This window comes from Corapipo altera, unplaced genomic scaffold (genome assembly GCF_003945725.1).
Source record: "Corapipo altera isolate COAL_440 unplaced genomic scaffold, ASM394572v1 45, whole genome shotgun sequence".
Classification (NCBI taxonomy): domain Eukaryota; kingdom Metazoa; phylum Chordata; class Aves; order Passeriformes; family Pipridae; genus Corapipo; species Corapipo altera.
The window spans coordinates 14,183,031-14,202,397 of NW_020884877.1; the positions used below are offsets into that span (position 1 = coordinate 14,183,031).

The following is a 19,367-nucleotide window of genomic DNA, read 5'->3' on the forward strand; positions in this document are numbered from 1 at the left end:
CAACTCTATGTTTGAAATACACATTTGAGTCTTTATTCACATTAACGTTTCACATATATATTTACATCTCTCTATATACGTATATATAATCTTCTCCTTGCACATCTAGTGCTAGTGAAAATAAAAGAAGCATGAACTTTTCAGCTTTGATCTTTTATTAAATTGCATTTGAAATAATTAATTGAGGCTTTATCTGCAGACTCTGGAAGCCATGGCATGAGTGCTAAGCACCCTCTGAAATACACAGGAAGTAAGGGAACTCACAATTTCATGCCAAGAGTTCCTTAGTCTGACTTTTGTAAAACAAAAAACTATCAGTAAAGGGGTTTCTTGATCATTAAGCTACTGCCTATGAGAAGAAAATTTTTGTCTTCTCTATTTTATTAATGTTAATTTCTGAAGTTAGAAATGGGAAATAAAACTACATTTGAAAAAGTTACTTCTGTTTTTTCAAAGCTTTTTTTCCCCCTCTTTTCTTGTACTAATGTCACATTTTGGTGTTTGCAGATAATTATGCTGGGCATGTGCACAAGAATATTTTTTCCTCTGTAATGGAAACCACATAGGTTTCCTCAGAACTTTTCCACTTTACACACACTGTTACTCTTTAGCATACTGAATTATTCAGATTTTGTAAGAGATTTCCAAGCATATAATTTACATTATGAAAAAGAGAAACCTAAGTGCTCTAGAATCATCATAAACAGACATCAAAATATAGGTCTACAAGTCAGATTTAATGCATTAATTCAAACTATCAATTTGACACTGCACAGTAGTACACCCCTGCCAGCAACAGTGACCAAAAAATGCCTACATATGAAGTCTCCTGGCAAAGTAGGTTTTTTCTGGTGGATGAGTTTAAAAATGTAACTTGAAATAAAAGCAGCTGATTCAAGTGAGCTGCTACCAAGCATGCAGGTATTTTTATTTGGTTTAGATAGAGTTATTTTTTTACAGTGTAAAAAATTACTGGTTTGTGGTCAGGATTTTCATCCCATTTAAATAGAAGTTTATTTTTAGAATTTTCTGAGTCTCTGCATAGGTACAGAAGGCAACTCACAGCTTGATTGTTTCTTTGGTGTGTTCCAGCCCATTAGTAAGTAGGGTGTGAAGACAGAAGTGCTCAGGCCTAATGACTGGGGATTCTTTATTCTTAAATAGCTTTCAAGGTGTTTTAAAGCAAAATACTCCTGTTTCTGAATGAAAATGTCTATGTGTGATCTTCCAGGATGGAACATCTGCCATTATCTGCAGTGCAGCAACACGGTGAGTGTTTAGAGTGATAGAATTTCTTACCTGAGATCCCATAATCTTCATCAAAGTCTGGGCTGCCTTTTGGTCATTACAAATTGCTGCATTTTTGGATACTGATGTGCATTTATAGATTTATCAGAATATCAATTCAGAAGTCTGTAATAATTTAAGAATAAGCCACTGGGAAGTATAGCAAACCCTTGAAAGCTAGAGCTGATCTACATGAACAGCACTTGCAGTATTTAATAAACAATGAAGTTTAAATGTCTTTTTCTAGGAGGAACTGCTTCAATAACCCAAACAGAAATGAGCATAAAATGTATCTTAAGTAACTGCTTGAGATTTGGGTCTTCTGCCTTATAGACTCATTACCTTCATATATTAGTTATGTAGTTATTTATAAAATAGCAGGTAATGGACAGGTGTTCTTTCCTGGACACTAAGTGAAAATTTATGGAAGCCAGGGTGGAAACTAGGTGTTGCTGCTGCCCTTTATTACTACTGCTGTTTCATTATCTTCATAAATGTCCATTTCGTGTTGTTTTTTCTTTCCACAATTGTAGTTCACTTTCTCTCTTGCATTACACTTTTTCTAAAAACTCAAAATAGAAAATTTTTATCATTCTTCTAGAGCTCTTCTCTATTGCACCTTCTAGAATGATCCATGATTAATTAGTAAAGCTTGGAGTAAAAAGAATATTTGCATTTAGAATTACCACAGTCATGATGATGGTGGTGGTAGTGAGAAAGCAGATGTTGGTCATGCCCTCCAAGAGCTATTCTCCTGAGCCCATCTTTGGCTTGCATTTGGAAACACTCTTTATCACCATGAAGTCTACAGCCTGAGTTTTGTTGTGGGTGCTTTTTAATTTAAAATGAAAGCCCGCATTCTGCAGATTCTGAATGTACCCCATGGTGCTTCCATGCATCAGGCAGGATGCACACAGTGATCAGGGTGAGCAGCTGGGAGCTTTGGCTCAGACTCCTGACAACTCCTGACCCTTGGCACAGGGAGAACCAGAGAACTGCTATATGTATCTGTAAAAATATATATTAAAAAGACAGTAAAATACATAATTGATTAATATTTCTCTTTAAACCAACACACAACCAGAAAACCTGCGTGATTTTATTTCTCACACAAAAGCAAGAGAAGGTTTTTGTCTAAGTGGTTTAATGGTAACACTGCAATTTTCATGCTACATATAAAATTTATCCTAGACAGTTTTATATACTTTGTTTAATTGACAGTCTATATTAGAGTTGCATAGGTAAAACTATGTGAGACATCACAGCAGATGGCAGATAATCAGTAAGTCCACATCTTTCTCCTTGATGTCCAGTATTTCGATCCTATTGCTGAAGAGAAGCAATAAATGCTGCACCTAGCATTAATGAACTGGTAAATACATGAAAAGCCATTATGGACTACAGGCAAGTGTACAGTGTTACAAAGAAAAAAAAAAACCCAAACCTCTTGTAGCAGTACAAAATGTTACGATTAAATCCTGTCAGAAAAACAGTAGCTGACTACTTTCTATGTATGGAGTCCTTAAATAACATCCAAACTGAAGTCTCTGTAGTTGTTATGGTTTAAATATATTCAAAAGTTCTCCCTCCTTTTTTACAAAACACTTTCTGTTTTTTCATGGCTTGAACATTAATCATCTTTTGCAGTATCACAGACCATTTGGTAAACGTAACAACTGAATCTCCTGTTAGGCTTCTGTTCTATATGTAATACAAGGTCTTTGTCGAAGTAAACTTCATGACTATAAGTCTGAAATGAGAAAAAAAAATTTGGATTGTAGTCTCTATTTCCACAACTTGTTAATATCCATACCATTTTCCACGAGGAACAAAAAATATTTAACATTGGTGACCTCCATGATCAGGCAGGATTTTTGTGGGGATACACAGAGATTGCCCTTCCAGATAAAGGACAGCATTTTAAAACTTCGAGAGGTTTCTCACATACCTATTTGAGGCATCTAACTGCAATTAGATGCATCTGATTTAAGATATCAAGTTGCCTACGCAGTCAATGATAAAAGAGGTGCAAAGGTGTTGAAAATTTCAGACCATCTAAGCTGGATGTCCACCTAAACTTGGACTGTATGAACAGCCCATTCCATCTCTCCAGATACACACGCAGGGAGGTCCATGCTTAATTCTACGCATGAGTAGTTCAAGCTAAGACAGTGAAATTATTTACAAGTTGTAAAGTTAATCTGATGAAACTAGCCATAGGGTGAGTATTTAAGTTGATAAATACTTCAGGAATACATAAGGCCAGCCCTTTCCCCAACCAAAAAACCCAAACAAATCAACAAACAAAAAGAATAATAATTTCAAATAATGGAGATTTTCAGATAAATGAGCTACTGTCTGATGGAATACTTACAATTTTAGAGTTTGTAATTATTATTTTATACAAATCTCATCCCTTGGCAACACTATTTATATATTTGCTTCAAATCTAAACAAAAATGGCAGGTAAACGAGTATAGGGAAGAGACAGTGTGAACAAAAGACAGGAATTTTCCTCACCACATCCCAGGACTCCCGAAATGGAATACTCTTAAGGAGAATCCCATGTTCATTACAATGAAAATCAAGGTGAGCTCTTCCATCAGCTCCTATCTGAGTAACTGCCACAGTGGATAATAAATCCAGTTCATCTTCATAATCCACGATTTTGAATGTCTTAGGAAAAACAAAACCTCAAGTTTAGAAATCAAACGTAAATTCACATTCCCCTCCACCTAAATTGAATAGCTCTTTTTTCTTTCTGGTGAAAGCAGAATTGGAAAAATTCTAGTTCTTAAGTCTTCTGGTCTGACAAAGAAAACTTTGGGACACTGATACCCAACAGGCATCTTTCCCAACACAAGTTGTCCAGTGTATTTCAGTGAAATTCCTTAAGCAGGAGAAAATAAAGTGATATTCTGAAGAATCCTAATATGCAAGTAGATGTATTTTTATATATAACATATAGGATATAGAAAAAAGGTACTTCTAAAGTGGCAGAAGAAATATATTTAAGCTCTTGATGCAGAAATGGTAGAGACAGCGTAGCTTAAAACCTTTACTGGTTTTGAGAGGATGAGTATATTAGGGTAATTCCATTCACATGAATATTTCTATGTTCTGTTCAGAGCTCTCTCTTGCTCCACCGAGTGTGTCAGTGAAGAACTGAGACCAAAATGTAAAGACTGTGAACTAACTTAATTGCTTTTATTTCACTGTGACATACTCATTAAATTCACGCCAGTCTTTTTCTTCCATAATGTAAAAACATCTACTGGAATCTCAAGTAAAGTGTAACAGCAAGGGGAAAAAAGAGTGTGTAGACTATTTTTATTATGGTTAAAAGAAAAATTGGATAGAAATGAACTGCAGACCCTTAAGGGTTATATTGGACTGTGCTGTAGTTTTACCATAGTAAAATCTATTTTCTCAGAAAAAAAGAAGTGACTGCCAGAAACTGATGCATTTTAACTGTTGTGCTTATGACAATTACAGCTCCAGCTCTAGATAGAGAGCTAAAAAATATTTTTCACAACCTCTTGAAGACTCAACACCAAGGCATGTGGCGTTTTCATTCTCAAGAAGCAGTTACTTAAAGGAAAAGCGTTAAATACCTTTTCCTGCAATCTAATCAAAGTAACTGGGAAAGGAAATGCAGTTTAGAGATATTACATCAAAGACAAGAGGAACCTAAAGCAGAGAAAAAAAAAGAAATTTCTTTAATTTCATAAAATGCTTTGTAAGGAGCATTTAAAGGAGATATTTGAATGGAGAAAAGAGTAATGGTTTGTCACATTAATATCTCCTTTCTTTGCCACTGAAGTCACATGGAGTTATGATGGTATTGTGGGGCACAAGAGCAGTTCTTGCAAGAAAGAGAAAATCCATTGCTCAAATGTCAACTAAGGGGAAAAGATGACAGAGCATTTGAAGCAATTAGAAGTTGAGAAGACAGACACAGAAGAGGAATAAAGAACTCAAAGACATACATAGCTAATGGTTATACCCACTGCACCTGAAACAAGAATGACTTCTGGATAGCTAAGCATCTAAAATAATCCATGAAGTGGTCTTACTCACTGCATCAGTTACCTCTTGTTCTGGGTCATCATCCAGCAAGTTAAAACGCTTTTTCACCACTCGACCAGAAGCTGTTACAGTAACAGTGTTGTTCACCTTTGGAGAAACATAGAGAAGTGTCTCTAGACTTCAAAGCGTTTTAGTTTCCATCTTTTTGACAATTTCCTATATTTTGCTTTCTGAGCTTGTTTTAATCTCTCAGACCTTGTTTCACTCATTAGCTGTGCATCGCCCTAGTGCTGCTATGGCTTCTTTATGAGGCTTCATGAACTCAGTGACTTTAATTGAGGTATTATTGATATTTACTCATATTCAGAAGTTCTCAGTCCTGTAGAGGTGGCAAAGGTTCTCAGCTACCATGATTTTTAGAACAGAAGTGTCAGAAACTAAGATGCTGGAATGAGAATTGACACAGCAAAGTCACCATCAGCTTGTTTCTTAAACTCTTAGTTGCAGAAGATGGGAAAAGTAGCATCTTAAACCACCATGGCTGCTTCCACTGGGCTTCTTTACCACAAGAAACATTCAAAACTGGGTTATCAATGTCACAATGGAAGTCAAAAGGAATAGGCACAGCACAAACAGGATTAAAACTCATATTTCTTTGTTCTTACTATAACAGAAGTTACCCAAACAAAGCCTAAAAAACCAGTTTGGCAAGTCATTAGATGACCTAGCTTTCAGTTTCTGAATTCAATGGAAGATTTACTCCTGAGTTTGTGAAGATTTTTAATACATGAACCTTTTTCTGGAAAAGCTTCAAAATTTTAGTTTGACCAATTTCCAGGCATCTTACAGTACTAAAACTAAAAAACCTGCTAGTAGGTAAGACATAACCTTGTCTGCTGAAGCAAAATGACAGTTCCAGCCATTATAAAAAAATTTTCTTCATGAGTGTGCTCTTTAACCTTTTTGATGTTACATTGTCTTTGTGATTTTACATCACAAAAGACTTCACAAAACAACTGAGGTGATTTAAGAGCTCAGTCCTACCAGTAGGTTTAGATCATCTCCTCACCACTTGATTCTACCTTTCTGCACTCTTCTGATCCACTGATGATTCAGTTCTGTTCTGCTCCAGTTCAGCTCAGCAAGCAAGCAGACAAGCACTCACCTTTTCTATTATTGTAGTGCACTGATTTGGCTCACCAAGAGTTAGCTGAATGCCAAACCTGTCACAAGAGAGTGACAGGTGTGCACGGCCAGGAAAAGAAACAGACTTTTGGAAGCAACGTATTGTCTTTGTTGTCTTATGAAGACTTACCCCTAAGTTATGAGGGACTTGGAACATTTCTAGCATTTGTATGATCATATTACCTGAGCACCAGAAAGGCACACAATTATCACTTAGTGGTGCCTTCATTTGAAGGAAATCTGTTATCATCTATTAAGTATGTTTTATATCCATGACACATGTGATACTGCACACCATAAAGAATGCTGAAAACTAAAGAAAAAACTGGAGGTTTCAGAAATCTATCCTGAAAATGTTACTGTTTTCAAAAATTTTTTTAAACTCTGATGATGACACAGAATGTCTTTCAGTAAACCTTGAATAGAGCCCATAAAACACAGTGATTACTCATATATGCAAACCCCCCTTGTATTGCTCAAAGTCATACATTGTGATCTCAGACACTAAACTCACACAGTTTTCTCTGTTGGCTACAATCGTAAAATCTTCTGCAATCTCCATTTGATCTGTACGATTTTTAACTTCCTTAAGCTTCAAGACTCTACAAAAGAAACAGAAATTACAAAGTCAGTCACATATTCTAATCTGCCTACTACAACACTTCTATATAATCTTTTTAAACTGTGTACATAAAAACATCAGAAATAAGTGTAATGGAAATCAATTATTTTTGTAATTTATGCTTATCAATGACATTTTAACACAGTGGTCCTTGAACATTTTTCATATAAAAATCTAGACTCTGGCCTCCAGTCCCCATATTCATCACATAGAAATCTGCAGATGTTTCTACCAGAACTTCTGACAAATTTAAGACATTTTACAGTTTCTATAGTTTAATGAGTGCTTGGGCCTGCAAACTGTCAAACTACTGAATTTGTGCAGTTATGCAACCTCTGCTCTGATGAAAATAGGATTTGAAAAAAAAAAAGAAGCTCATACTTTATCAAATTTGGTCCCACGTGGATTATTCTACCTGACATATCTGGATGGAAATATATCCAGTCAGGTTCAAGTGAACAGCATTTCATATCCTGTATGCCATTTTTTGCCTGAAGAAGAAAAGGAATATTAGTATTTTGAAAGTCTCACAGATCTAATTAAAGAGGAAATACTGAGCTCCTCACTACATACCTCTGAAGGTTTTTAAGTATTGCTCCTAATCATGACCAGAAAGGATGGCAGTGGAACAATAATAATAATAACAACAATAATAAAAAGACTCAGTTCCAATTCTCAAGACATTCCATGGAACAGTTTTAACATTTTTAATATGCAATAAGCAATGACCTTGTATCTTAGCTATATATAGTCCTTTCTCTCCTGAAACTAAGCAAAATGAAGATTTAGCCTACACTCTGCAAATACATCAACAATTTCAGCAACCTGAATATCCAAGACATGGGATGTGTCAAGACATGAGACAAACATTAGCACAAAGTTTGACTTGAGCTTCAAACCTCAGGCTTAGCCTCTTATGTGCAAATTATTTGTGGAGCATGTAAGCCTGGGACAGCTCGTGATTTCAGCAATCAGATGCAAGCTCGTTAAAACCTTGGGACTCTGGCAGTAGCTTTTTGTTGGTAAATTTAGCTGACACTAATCATTCAAATTTCCAAACATATGAACCCACATAGAAAAAAACAGATAAGAAAGGATTGTACATGTCCATTTTAATCAAAATTGATCTTCAGCTAGAGCTGTGAAACAACAGTTTTGAAAATAAGACATAGGAGGGCAAATCATTGATTTGATCAGGCTAGCAAAAGAGAGAGGGACATCTACAGATGAGACTTATTTAGCCAAGAACTCTGAACAGGCCTAGAAGCTGCTTGTATTACAGAATCTTCAGGTCAACTCCAGGTTAAAAATAAAAGCCGAGATAGAGAGCTCACACAAAAGAATATCTGATGAACAGTACATAAAAATAATTAGGAATAGATTATACTGAGTCATAAAACCTTTCTAGGCACAGAGAGGGATTAAACTGAGCAATGAAGTCTTTCTAGGGAGATTGAGAAGGCAAAAATCAAAAATAAACTACAAACATTAAGGAAATTTATTCTGCAATTTCTTAAAATTTAAAATAATTCTTTAGTCAGCATTTGGTAGGCTGACTACGCAGAAGTGCATTAAGATGTTACCATGCAAGGAATCAGGTAATGAGACTTAACTTTTAAGTCACGAATACAGTGCTTTGTAGGCCTGACAGTGCCACTATTATATTGGAATGAAGGAAATATGAGAAGCAGTACTAATTCAGAAGGAAACATTTTATACATGACTCCATGGGATAGCTGATTTGATACTCTGGGGTGATCCCTGCAAAAGCACCACATTGGAAAACAAGGGTATTATTACCTCAAATGCTACTCAGAATAAGAGATGAAGACAGACATGATACACATTAATTTCAGAGAAGCTGCTATCTGAATATATTACCAAAGCATTGTCTTTCAGAGAACAAATATGGAAGACTCCTTTATGTTTTTTCTTGTTAGGTGTGATGATATAATGCCAAGGGTAACCTCCAATTTGAAATGCATTCTCCAGAGAAGATGCTTCAAATAGCAAAGGTGGGGTATCTGCAAATATTCGGTAATGTTAACACCATTAGTAGCAGAACATTCATAATTCCATTGATCCTTACAATTCTAAATTCCAATAAAGCTACTAATTGTTCAGAACTTTTGAAGATTGGTCGAAGTGCATTGGCTGTGAACTTTTTTCCAGCACCAGCTATGCTACCTCAGCTAACATCCAAGCACAGATCTGCAGCTCCCTGTGGAGGGTTACTGCCTTCTCAGACGTTGATGCTGAACTGCTCTTCTAATACCTTTGACTTACTTCACTCCAAACAAGCTGGATGAGCAAAGACATAGCAAATAATTAAAATTAATCCAGTTCACCTGACTGAGAAAGGATGTACACATGAACAGATCAAAAGACCGTATCAAAAGGGTCAATATTCTCTTGGGAAAAATAGCCATAAATAGCTGGAAACAGCAAGCAGCAGTCTCAAATAACAGCATTAAATGCAGAATCTGAATATTCTTTCTCCTTTTGTGTAATACAACAAAATAGTGTGGACCACAATGAATGCAATCTATAATCAATAAAAATACGGAAATTTTTGTAATTAATGTTTTTTAGTTTTCCTTTTCAGTTCAGTTGGGATAAATTATAGAGATGTAATATGCCATTCTTACAAGTCTTCTGTTTAGTAAATGAGAGAAGCATCTTTGAACGAAATGGACCACACAGAACTTTACAACTTCTGACAACGAGCTAAATTAAAGCCATTTCTACAGCTGCCATAACTGAATCAATTTTAGACTGAAGATCAGCTCTTTCTAACAATACAAAGAAAAGCTGGGGAAAAAAACTGACAAAATCTGCAGTTACAAGAGGCATTTAAACTGGCAGAATATAAAAACACAAACTGAATTACTGTGAGGAGAGCAATGTTCTTATCTGGACTCCTGTGTGCCAAAGGTTTTATCCAAATTTAGACTTGTTCTTATCCTGCTTAGTCTAGATAATTATCCAGGTTCTAGCCAATGGTGCTGAGATGTCACATGACATGAGATACTGTGTTTACAGAGTGCTTCTCGCTTCTCTCTTCTTCCTTTGTTCACGTTTCCAGCATATAGATTGAATGGAATTAGTTCACTGCCAATGGAAATGAAGTCTTTCCTGAGCTGGAAAGTGGCTAGTTGTCTAGCTGTCTTTTGGACTAACACATAGGAAATGGGAGATTCTGTGCAAGATATAACAAAGTTATAAAAAACTCAGGCATCTGCTGAAAATGTAGAGAATATTGAAGACGGAAGCATAAGCAGAGGACCTACTGATATTAAAATCAGTCAGAAAATGAAAAATGAGTTAAGAAAATTTGTTAACATTTAGTCCTACCAACTTTTAAAATAAAATATCTAGCAAGGTTCCTCAAAAATTCTCGTAGATGGACTAAATGATACAGTTAAATATGTATATGTATGGTATGATTAAGTAGCATATCAATCCTGAGCAGTACAGACTGTTGATAAAATATGCCTTTCTTTTTATGTTCATTTGGCAAAGATTTGCAAGATCATAGCCACTTAAACCACTGTGATAATGTCACTCTGCTGCCTCAACTCTCACTTTCCTGCTGTGTGTCACTCGCTCTTGTTGCTTAACACCCGTTTTATTGTTTGCAAGTTCTTTCCCAAGTCTTGCCAGTTTTCAATCTCCAGTTGAGCTTCTTTGTTCACTTCCTTAAAACTTTCCAGACTCATCTAAAATAAAGTCATAAAGTAGTTCATGGCAGCACTAATAAGTATTTGCTCTTAAAAAAAAAAATCTACAAAGTATCTTCCTCCTTGTTTTCTTATGAAATTACTGTATCCTCTAACAATAAATCAAACTAGTTTTAAGTTCTGGACCTTCAGAAGTTACATAATGAAGATTTAGAGGTACTTTTCCATTCCTTCCACTGTGACCAAAATCAAAATCCTCACCAGTTAACAATTGTAAATGAAGTGGTAAGTACATAGTTTTGATCTCTATACACTTGTTTTTGGGTATCTCACACCATAAAAACAGTACTGTAATAATGGCCATCCCTTCAGGCAATTTCTGTAGGGAGGCTAGGACTAAATAAGAAGGAAAATGACACACAATTAAGTTATAGTAAATACAAGCCTAAACTCTGAAATAAGATCTTAAGATCTTGCTCACTGAAGCATTTGGCCATCTTGTTCTTAGAAGAAAACAATCGAAACCCACAGAAATACAAGTATCTGCAAAGAGCAGCCATGGCAAATGTGTGTCATGAGTTCAAAACTCCCACAAGCTCTTGCATAGAATTCAAGATCAAAAATGTGGTTTCCAGCACACTGGTTTTAAATCTCAAAACTAAAAACTACAATGATCTATAAGCACGTTTTCCACAGGGCCCATAATATTAAATGGTGGTTTCACAGACTGAGAGAGAGAAAAAAGAGGAAAAATTTCCCTTTGCAGAAACTGAGCCATCAATTATAGCAACGTATACTTTGTGTTGATAAAACATTGCATTTTAACTGAAAGCCTTTACTATGTGAGTCTGTATTTTATGTATTCCCTCATTTTTATGTAAATCTGGATGGTTTGTTTCTTATCTGACAGTTGAAGAATATAAAGATCAAAAGCATTTTTTATGTGGACAATCACCTGTAAAAAACATTTAACAGAAAAACCTTCAAAATTAAAGAACTAAAAGAATGCATTCTTTGATACTTGTGAAACCAACTTTTTTTTCTTTCTTTACTTTTTTTTTTTTTTTTTGCAAGTGCCTTGAGTGTGAACTTGTGAGAATGTATTTTTGTTTCAAAGAAAGTCTCGGTCTTTGGTCACTCATTAAGAATCTTAGCACTAAATTCTAATCTTAAATGCACCAACAGAAATCACTGTCTGATTTCAGAGAAATTATAGTCACTACACAAAGCAGAACATTTTTAAGTTAATGATTTAAGGCATAAGAATTGGTTTTAATAATTTGTTCTCTTCTCAGGAGTTAATTTTACTGAAACTGGCACATTTCTGACAACCTAGAATTACCAAAATGCAAGTCAGACAAATTGTATTCAGTTTTCTTAAACTTCCTCTGCAAATTAGATTAAATGTTCTCACATGTTTGCTTACATACCATGTACTGTTTCGGGGTGCTACTAGCAGCTATCCTAGCCCTTCCTCTTTCCCAAGAGCAGTTGTGTCTCAGAAATGAGGAAGAAGTTTCCATTTCATGCATTGCTTATGAGGTTTTTCAGATAGTTTAGTTGCTGTAATAGTTTTCTAGGTAGTCTTACATAATTATAATTGTAATTACAACTAAAGCAAAACACGTTTTTACTATAATGTAAATCCAGAAATATAGCTATGGCACAATATAAGCACAGTAATTTTAATTTTCTTGGTGTGAAATAAGTAATAATTACATCATAAAAGTCACCAGCCAAGATAATACAAAGATCATAATTACCTGTTATTTTAATGTTACATGGAAGACCAAATGGATACTTTCCTACAACTCCCACCTGACCATTCCAGTTGAATTCTTGTCCCAAATCAAATGGCTGTTCCATGAACTAAAATAACACAGAACAATTTAGCTTTATTGATGCATATTTACTTACTGTTTAGTTTTACTGCCCCATTGCTACTGCATTCTTTATCCTGTTAGATACTGCTCGAGGTCTTATTTTTGAATCAACGTTCGATTTTTGATTGGAAGGATGTAAACTCCAAAGGCTCCCTGCAGTTCTGTTTGAGATCAATCTTCCACACCCACCAGTTTTTGGCCTTAACAATCATCTAAAGTTACAGGCTAGGTGTGTAAAGAGGAGCACATCTGGTCTAACGTTTACATAACTCCTCTGAAGTGCCCGTCTGACCCCCCCATGTTTTGCCCCCTGTAACTAGTGCAGGCAGAATTTTCTGATAGTGTATCCATTTACATGTTCTGACTATAAATAAATTTAGGCAGGAACTCTATCCTTTGACACAACCCCCATGTACCTATGCAGCATTATGTGAATATTTATGACTTGTTGCCCCAAAATAGCACGCACTGTATGAAAACTTCTGTATTTCATTACCTGTTCCAAAATGGCCTTGAAGTTATAGAGTCTGACCAGACCCACGCTATACATTACAATCAGGATTCCATTAGAAACAGCAACATCTGTCACACTATTACCAAATATCTGGAATAAAAGGAAGCAAAATGCATTCTATTAGAGAAGAAATAATTGAGACAATGCAAAATAGTGACATTAAGTCCTTAATTTTGCAATCACTTTCCTTTTTTATTCTGATCAAACCCTATGATCAGTGTTTTAAGTTCATGAAGTTTTCTGTAATTTATCTGTGCTGCTGAGTTTCTGTAATACTTTGCACTGCTGTAACACCTAAGGTTAGATTAGTCATAATCTGCAAGCGGATTCATTCCCTAATCAGTTCTCAGTATATCTTTATACCATGTTACCCTGATATTGTCATACATGAATAGATTATATTATCCAGCACGTCACAAGAATGTTAGCAGAACTAGCAACTCAATCTACAAGTCCTGATTTCAGATCTTCTTTCTTTATCACCAGGGTAAAATACTAGTCTAATCACAGCTCTTTGTACAGCTGTACCAAAACTACATTATCCAGCTGTCACAGAGTACAGGATCCTCTCTGAATCCAAATTAGACACAACATGAGAAGCTTTTAATAATTATGCAGTATTCGTTTGTGCCACTGTTTAACACATCACTGAGAAATCCCCACAAACTAATTCTTCATATTTAATGAATAACAACATGTGATGTTTGTAATTTTTCCAGTAGGTATGCTTGGAAATGTAGTTTTCATTTCTTTAATCTGACTCACTATGTGAAAAAAGCAATTAAACCAGTTAGAACAGGCTTAAAAACCCAAAAGCTGCAAGACATCTTAACACTATTTGATATTACCATTAATAACGCTGTTGCTAATTAATGTTTCAGCTGCTTTTACAAGCTGTAAGTATGGCTTCTGAAATTCTGAAACAAGTGCCTAAACTAGAACTGTCATAGAACTACACTACGGATCAACTTAATAGAGAAATTAACTTACCTTTTTGTTTATTTCTAGCATTCCAATGAAAGAAAGAGGTAAAACTTGGAATACAGCAAGATAAAACAATACAGACTGTTGTATTCCTGCCTGGGAAAGAACAATATTGAATATAGTTATTAATGGTAGGACACCTTGATCTTCTGCCATAATTACAAATTATAATTATAAAATTATAATAACAAATTATAAATGTCTCCATCTTTGTACTTGTATATTTTTTTGATCAATATTGTAAAATTGACAGTTTTTCAACAAACATACCTGCCGTGCTGCTGCAGGGAGCTTATTCTGAATTGTCTTTACAACCATTACCTCTTGAGGAGTATCCCAGCTCAGATACCTATTTGTGACAAGAAAGGCCTATCTTAATTGCTTAAAAAACCATTCATTAGTAAATATATTACTTCCCATAAAATGTAATCTACTATAACTATGCAGATGCCTATGCCCAGGCAAACTTCAGTATTTGGTTCGGAAGAGGTGCTCAAGATGTTTGCTGTTTGCAATAGTGCAGAACCCACGGAAGTAGGGATGGCTTATTTCATACAGGATTGTGAGAAAAATTTGGAAAGCACGAACACTTCCCATCTTAGTTTTTCTCCTTCCTTTCATAATCACCTCCTTCTTATCCTTCAGCCTAAAGGAAATAATTTCTTCTGAGAACTGAAAAAAAAAGCAGCAGTTTACCAGAAGCAGTAACTGCTCTGCTTTAAAAGAGCAAAATGGAGAAGAATGTTAGCATGTTCAAAACAGCTCAAACTTTAAATGTATATTTTTGTATGTTTGTTGAGGTTTGTTCTACAGCTCTTAAAGGTCCTTTCCTGGTATGTTGCCATTGCAATATTAAAGGCTGTAAAGTTGTCAGAGAAAAGCAAATAGTAGCATAGGTTTTGTGGAACCTGATACCAAATTTAAGACTATAATACTTAAGTTGATAAAATTCTTCTACAGGTAAGAGCATGCAGGAGCAATACTCCAGGTAATGTTCTAGACTAACAAACCTGTAGTCAGCCACAGGATGGTACTAAAATAAACATGACTTCCCTTCTCCACTATAATACTAATGACTGTTAATTATATAAAGCTTAGTTGTTGTTTAATACCTGAAGGACTTGCAACAGGAACCAGCAAGGTATATTTTTTCCAGTACTTCTCCACTATCAGCAGAGAGACGTAGAAGCCAGTTCTGCACCGTCAAGACTATCAGGGAAGCTTTATAATCTGAGGGACTTGGTAACATTTCCCCCTGCATAAAAAAAAGTTATTAGAAAAATATTTGTACCAGGAGGATACATAACGTTTGGACACAGTCAGAAGAACTTAATACACATTCCTCAAAAGCTAAATGAGGAAAGCAGCCTGCTAATGGCATCAGTATCTCTGAGATCATGTCCATGCCAAATAATCGTCTATCACATAAATAATCTGTTGTCACACTTTTTGCAAGACAGTTACCTTTTCTAGAAAACACATCTTTTAAAACTTCCCTGCCTTGCAAAAAGTTAAGTGTAACTGCTTATTGATCTATTTGATACCAGTCTGGAAAATTGTTGAAGTATTGCAAAATAAGACATTCAATGGTAACTCAACAGTAACTGCTAAGAAAAGTATTTACGCTGCTTTATTTTTATGCACCTCAAGGATTGGCCTAATATTTCTAAGATCTGTGGACGCTGGATGGGATAAAAACTCCTTGTGGGGGAGAGAAATTATATAATATATTAGTTAGAAACAGTAGAACAGATTTTGGGCAGAGTTGCTTCAATGGGCCTTCAGTGCATCTGCTTGTTCGTTTTTTTAATGTGAACAGATCTAGTGAAAACTAAAGCTCCCAGCTACTGTCCTTGCTATTTAAAAAATAAAGAAAAATATAAACAGAATCTATTTTGTAAGGAATTAAGAGTTAGTTGCATAAGCATAAAGGCATAAAATCTTCCATGAAAACTTACCAAAAAAGCATTTGAATGCACTATTGAGAAATGCAGAGAAGTATACCTCTAAATGTTCAGTTAATATAAATCAGCACATGTTGAAAACCTTTAATGACCTAACTCCATAAAACATTGAGAAAGTAGTTTGCAGGGAAAGAGTGCTCTATTCTAAACATATTTCACTGAAATATATTCCTTTACTATTTTGCACAACAATGCTCTAGTAAAAAATAATCTTACCAGTGGGCATTCCAATAATAAAGCATCTTCTATTTTTTCTGACTTAGCACACTTTGATTTTTGATAAAGTATTCTTGGGGCTTGTGCAATGCTAGAGGAAAATGATGGATAATCATTAGTCTGTTTTGTAGACCACATTCTATCAACAAGTCATTTCATATAGTCTTATAAATCCTGCATTTTCCTTAGGCAGATCAGAAATCTAAACATCTTATTTTTACTCTGTAAATATAACTGAAATTTCTCTCAAAATAAGGCCTAATAAACAATAGTTAATATAATGTAACATTTAAAAGCTAACCTTCTCAATATCTTCCTGTTTGGTGTTATGATTTGGGTAGGGGTTTTGTTTGTTTGTTTTGGGTTTGTTTTTGTTTTCTTTTAGTAACAAACTTAATAGTAACATTCTTCCTTTAGTGATATACATTAAAAAGAAAGCATATTTCAGAAACTAACGATCATCCTGGAACCTTCCCCTCGAGTTCTTCCAATGTTGCCTTTCATAACATAAAGGTTAGATATTTTTAAACAAACCCTACTAACTAAAATGAAAGCTTTGTACTGTGCATAGTTTTCCCCTCTGGAAGAGGATGAGACAAAGATAAACCTGAAAGATGTTAGACAGGTTAACCCAGTACTGAAAGCATTCAGACAATGTAGGAATAGAAGTAGATTTAGATCTCAGCTGTAAGTGATAGATTAATTTAATTAACTCTCAGTGGTTTACACTGACAGAGTAATTTGTCTTCTATGTATCATATGACTTCTATGTCTCAAAACTGCTCTGACCACAACTTACTCAGCAGTGCAGTTCTCCAAGACCATGCTACGTCCCTCGCAGGAGGGACGGGCAAGGACAAGGGCTGGTGTACACAGATTTCCCATCCTCTACCCTGCCATATGCTGCCTCCTAACCTGTGCCTCTGCAACTGATGATGGAATAAGAGAGTACATCAGATCAGAGAATTGATCTGCAAAATACATTAGCAAAAACCAGCATATGCTCTGCATGCCGTACTTTCACATGAAAAATAATTTACCTATTTTATACAGAATTCATAGACAAGAGGCTTGTTACATTGCCTGATTTTGTGACACACTCTTTAGTACACTGCTAGTTACCAGACTGCAGAGAACTACTGTTCATTTGGCTTTTCAGTGCCAGATTATAAAATGGTGATAATCTTCCACTCCTATTAAAGTACTCTGAAAGCTGAAGTTAATACAGCACCAGTAAGATCAGACTTTCTTTTATCAAAGCAAGTGTCACATTAAAATACAAGGGCATCTAAATGTAATTCAACAGAGATTTATGCACCTGGTTATTTCTTGTTCCTAGGTAAATTCCACTCAATTCACAGCAGCTATTTGAGTGAGTAAAGTTAGCAACATGTCTAACACAGAATCACAGTCTCAAAACTGTCAGGGTGCCTTGTAATTGTAAATTTATTACCTGCTAATGCAGCACTGGTAATTGTCCATGTATATTCTTCCTCTTTCATACGCAATAGGAGATGCAGAATGAGTTGTCCAAACGTTCTTGAATTTAGTACTTTCCTGAAACACAGTAGTTGTAATAATGATGGCTTTTATAACAAACTTTGCTTCTGGAAAATATTTTATTTGGCTCCTGCAGCTTAATAACTTACATGAATTGAAACTTTATAGTTGAAAATATAAAAGAGATTCTTATTTGTTTTTTTTAAACCAAATTGAAAGACCTTTCTTAAGGAAAAATTGTCTTTTTTTTTTAACCAAATTAAAAGATTTTTTATTACCTATAATGGACAGCATGGGTGAGGAATGTTCTGTCATTAATTTACCTGCATTAAAGCTGGCAACTAAACTTTCATGGTGACTTTTGAAATCAAGAACTAAACTCCCCAGAGTTTAAATATGCATAGAATTCTCTTATATGTAATTAATTGTATTTATTGAACATCTAATTCCACTTTGCCAGCCGTGTTTGGAGTGAAAGGCAGAAAAATGTGTTTGCAGTTATTTGCAAAAAGTGCCTGAAATGTTAATGGAATAAACTGCTTCCATAAAAGTTTCTTGCATGCATTATAGGTATCAGTTGCTTTATACCATTAACAAAGGTTCTAGTCTTGCAAAAAAAAAAAAGTGTAGGTCAAATGAACTTATTTTTATTCCAATAAACTTTGCATGCCCATTGATCTAATTACATTAGAACACACTTCAGCTGACTTCCAATAAGTGTATTTTCAATATAACATAACTGCCAATTCCCTTCCACTTTCAATGTATTCCTATCAACTATTGCACAGGAGCAGTAATCATTTTGATTAAAAAAAGAGTTCAGTTTCTAATTGCTTTAATTCCTTTTCTTATGTTACCATCAATTCACTGATTGGTTAGGGTTATGTTTACCTGAAGAACTCTGCTGATTAGCTTACTTAGTTGTGAGAACTCCTTTCAAGTTTAACGTTGACGCTCTCTTAAGCGCTATGAATTTAATATTGGCATTAAATATGAAGCCATTTTAGGGAAATAAGTGATATAAAACCTCACAAAAGCTTATTTATAACACAATTATTAGATTTACAGGTGCTTCTGCAGTTTTTGCACAGCATAATCGTCTCTACATTTCTAGGTCTGAGACTCGAGAAGTAAATTTAACCATTTCTAACTCTCCTCAGTAAAACTGCAGATGTTTTTTTCCCCAAACTTGTTCGCCAGCGTGACCAGGGACTTCTCAAACACCTGGGCTAAGCACTGACACTCCGCCCCCCCGACTGAAAGCCGGTACCCGCAGGGATTCAGCCAGCGCCGAAACGCCCCGCTATTACCTGACACATGATCTTCCTGAGGAGTCCCAGGTTTTTCCTGTGGGCGACACCAGCATCCCTGGCATAGAAGCCGTGGGCCCTGCGGGCGAGGACGCGGCAAACGTTGTGAGGGCCGGGCGTGCGGGGGGCGGCCCTGACTCGGCCGGGGGCCGCCTGCGGGCACATTCCCGGCCGGCGGGGGGGCACCGCCTTC

General features: G+C 35.6%; 1 protein-coding gene across 4 annotated transcripts in view; it reads right to left on the reverse strand.

The window, feature by feature from the left end:
• DCAF17 (DDB1 and CUL4 associated factor 17) overlaps window positions 1-19,357 on the reverse strand; it is a 38,945-nt gene extending 19,588 nt beyond the window's left edge. The window contains exons 1-14 of one of the 4 annotated variants that reach the window (XM_027637289.1): window positions 19,175-19,354; window positions 17,818-17,921; window positions 16,365-16,455; window positions 15,297-15,439; window positions 14,455-14,533; window positions 14,191-14,280; window positions 13,183-13,290; window positions 12,567-12,672; window positions 9,005-9,147; window positions 7,505-7,614; window positions 7,016-7,103; window positions 5,380-5,463; window positions 3,808-3,963; window positions 11-3,037 (exon numbers count right to left, since the gene is read on the reverse strand). In XM_027637289.1, coding sequence (XP_027493090.1) covers window positions 2,918-3,037; window positions 3,808-3,963; window positions 5,380-5,463; window positions 7,016-7,103; window positions 7,505-7,614; window positions 9,005-9,147; window positions 12,567-12,672; window positions 13,183-13,290; window positions 14,191-14,280; window positions 14,455-14,533; window positions 15,297-15,439; window positions 16,365-16,455; window positions 17,818-17,921; window positions 19,175-19,339 — 1,587 coding nt within the window. In that variant the 5' untranslated portion in view covers window positions 19,340-19,354 and the 3' untranslated portion in view covers window positions 11-2,917. Of the gene's footprint in view, window positions 1-10; window positions 3,038-3,807; window positions 3,964-5,367; window positions 5,464-7,015; window positions 7,104-7,504; window positions 7,615-9,004; window positions 9,148-12,566; window positions 12,673-13,182; window positions 13,291-14,190; window positions 14,281-14,454; window positions 14,534-15,296; window positions 15,440-16,364; window positions 16,456-17,817; window positions 17,922-19,174 lie in introns of those variants that run through there. The other 3 variants (XM_027637288.1, XM_027637290.1, XM_027637287.1) reach the window with 3 other exon arrangements.
• Between the last annotated feature and the right edge of the window lie 10 nt (window positions 19,358-19,367).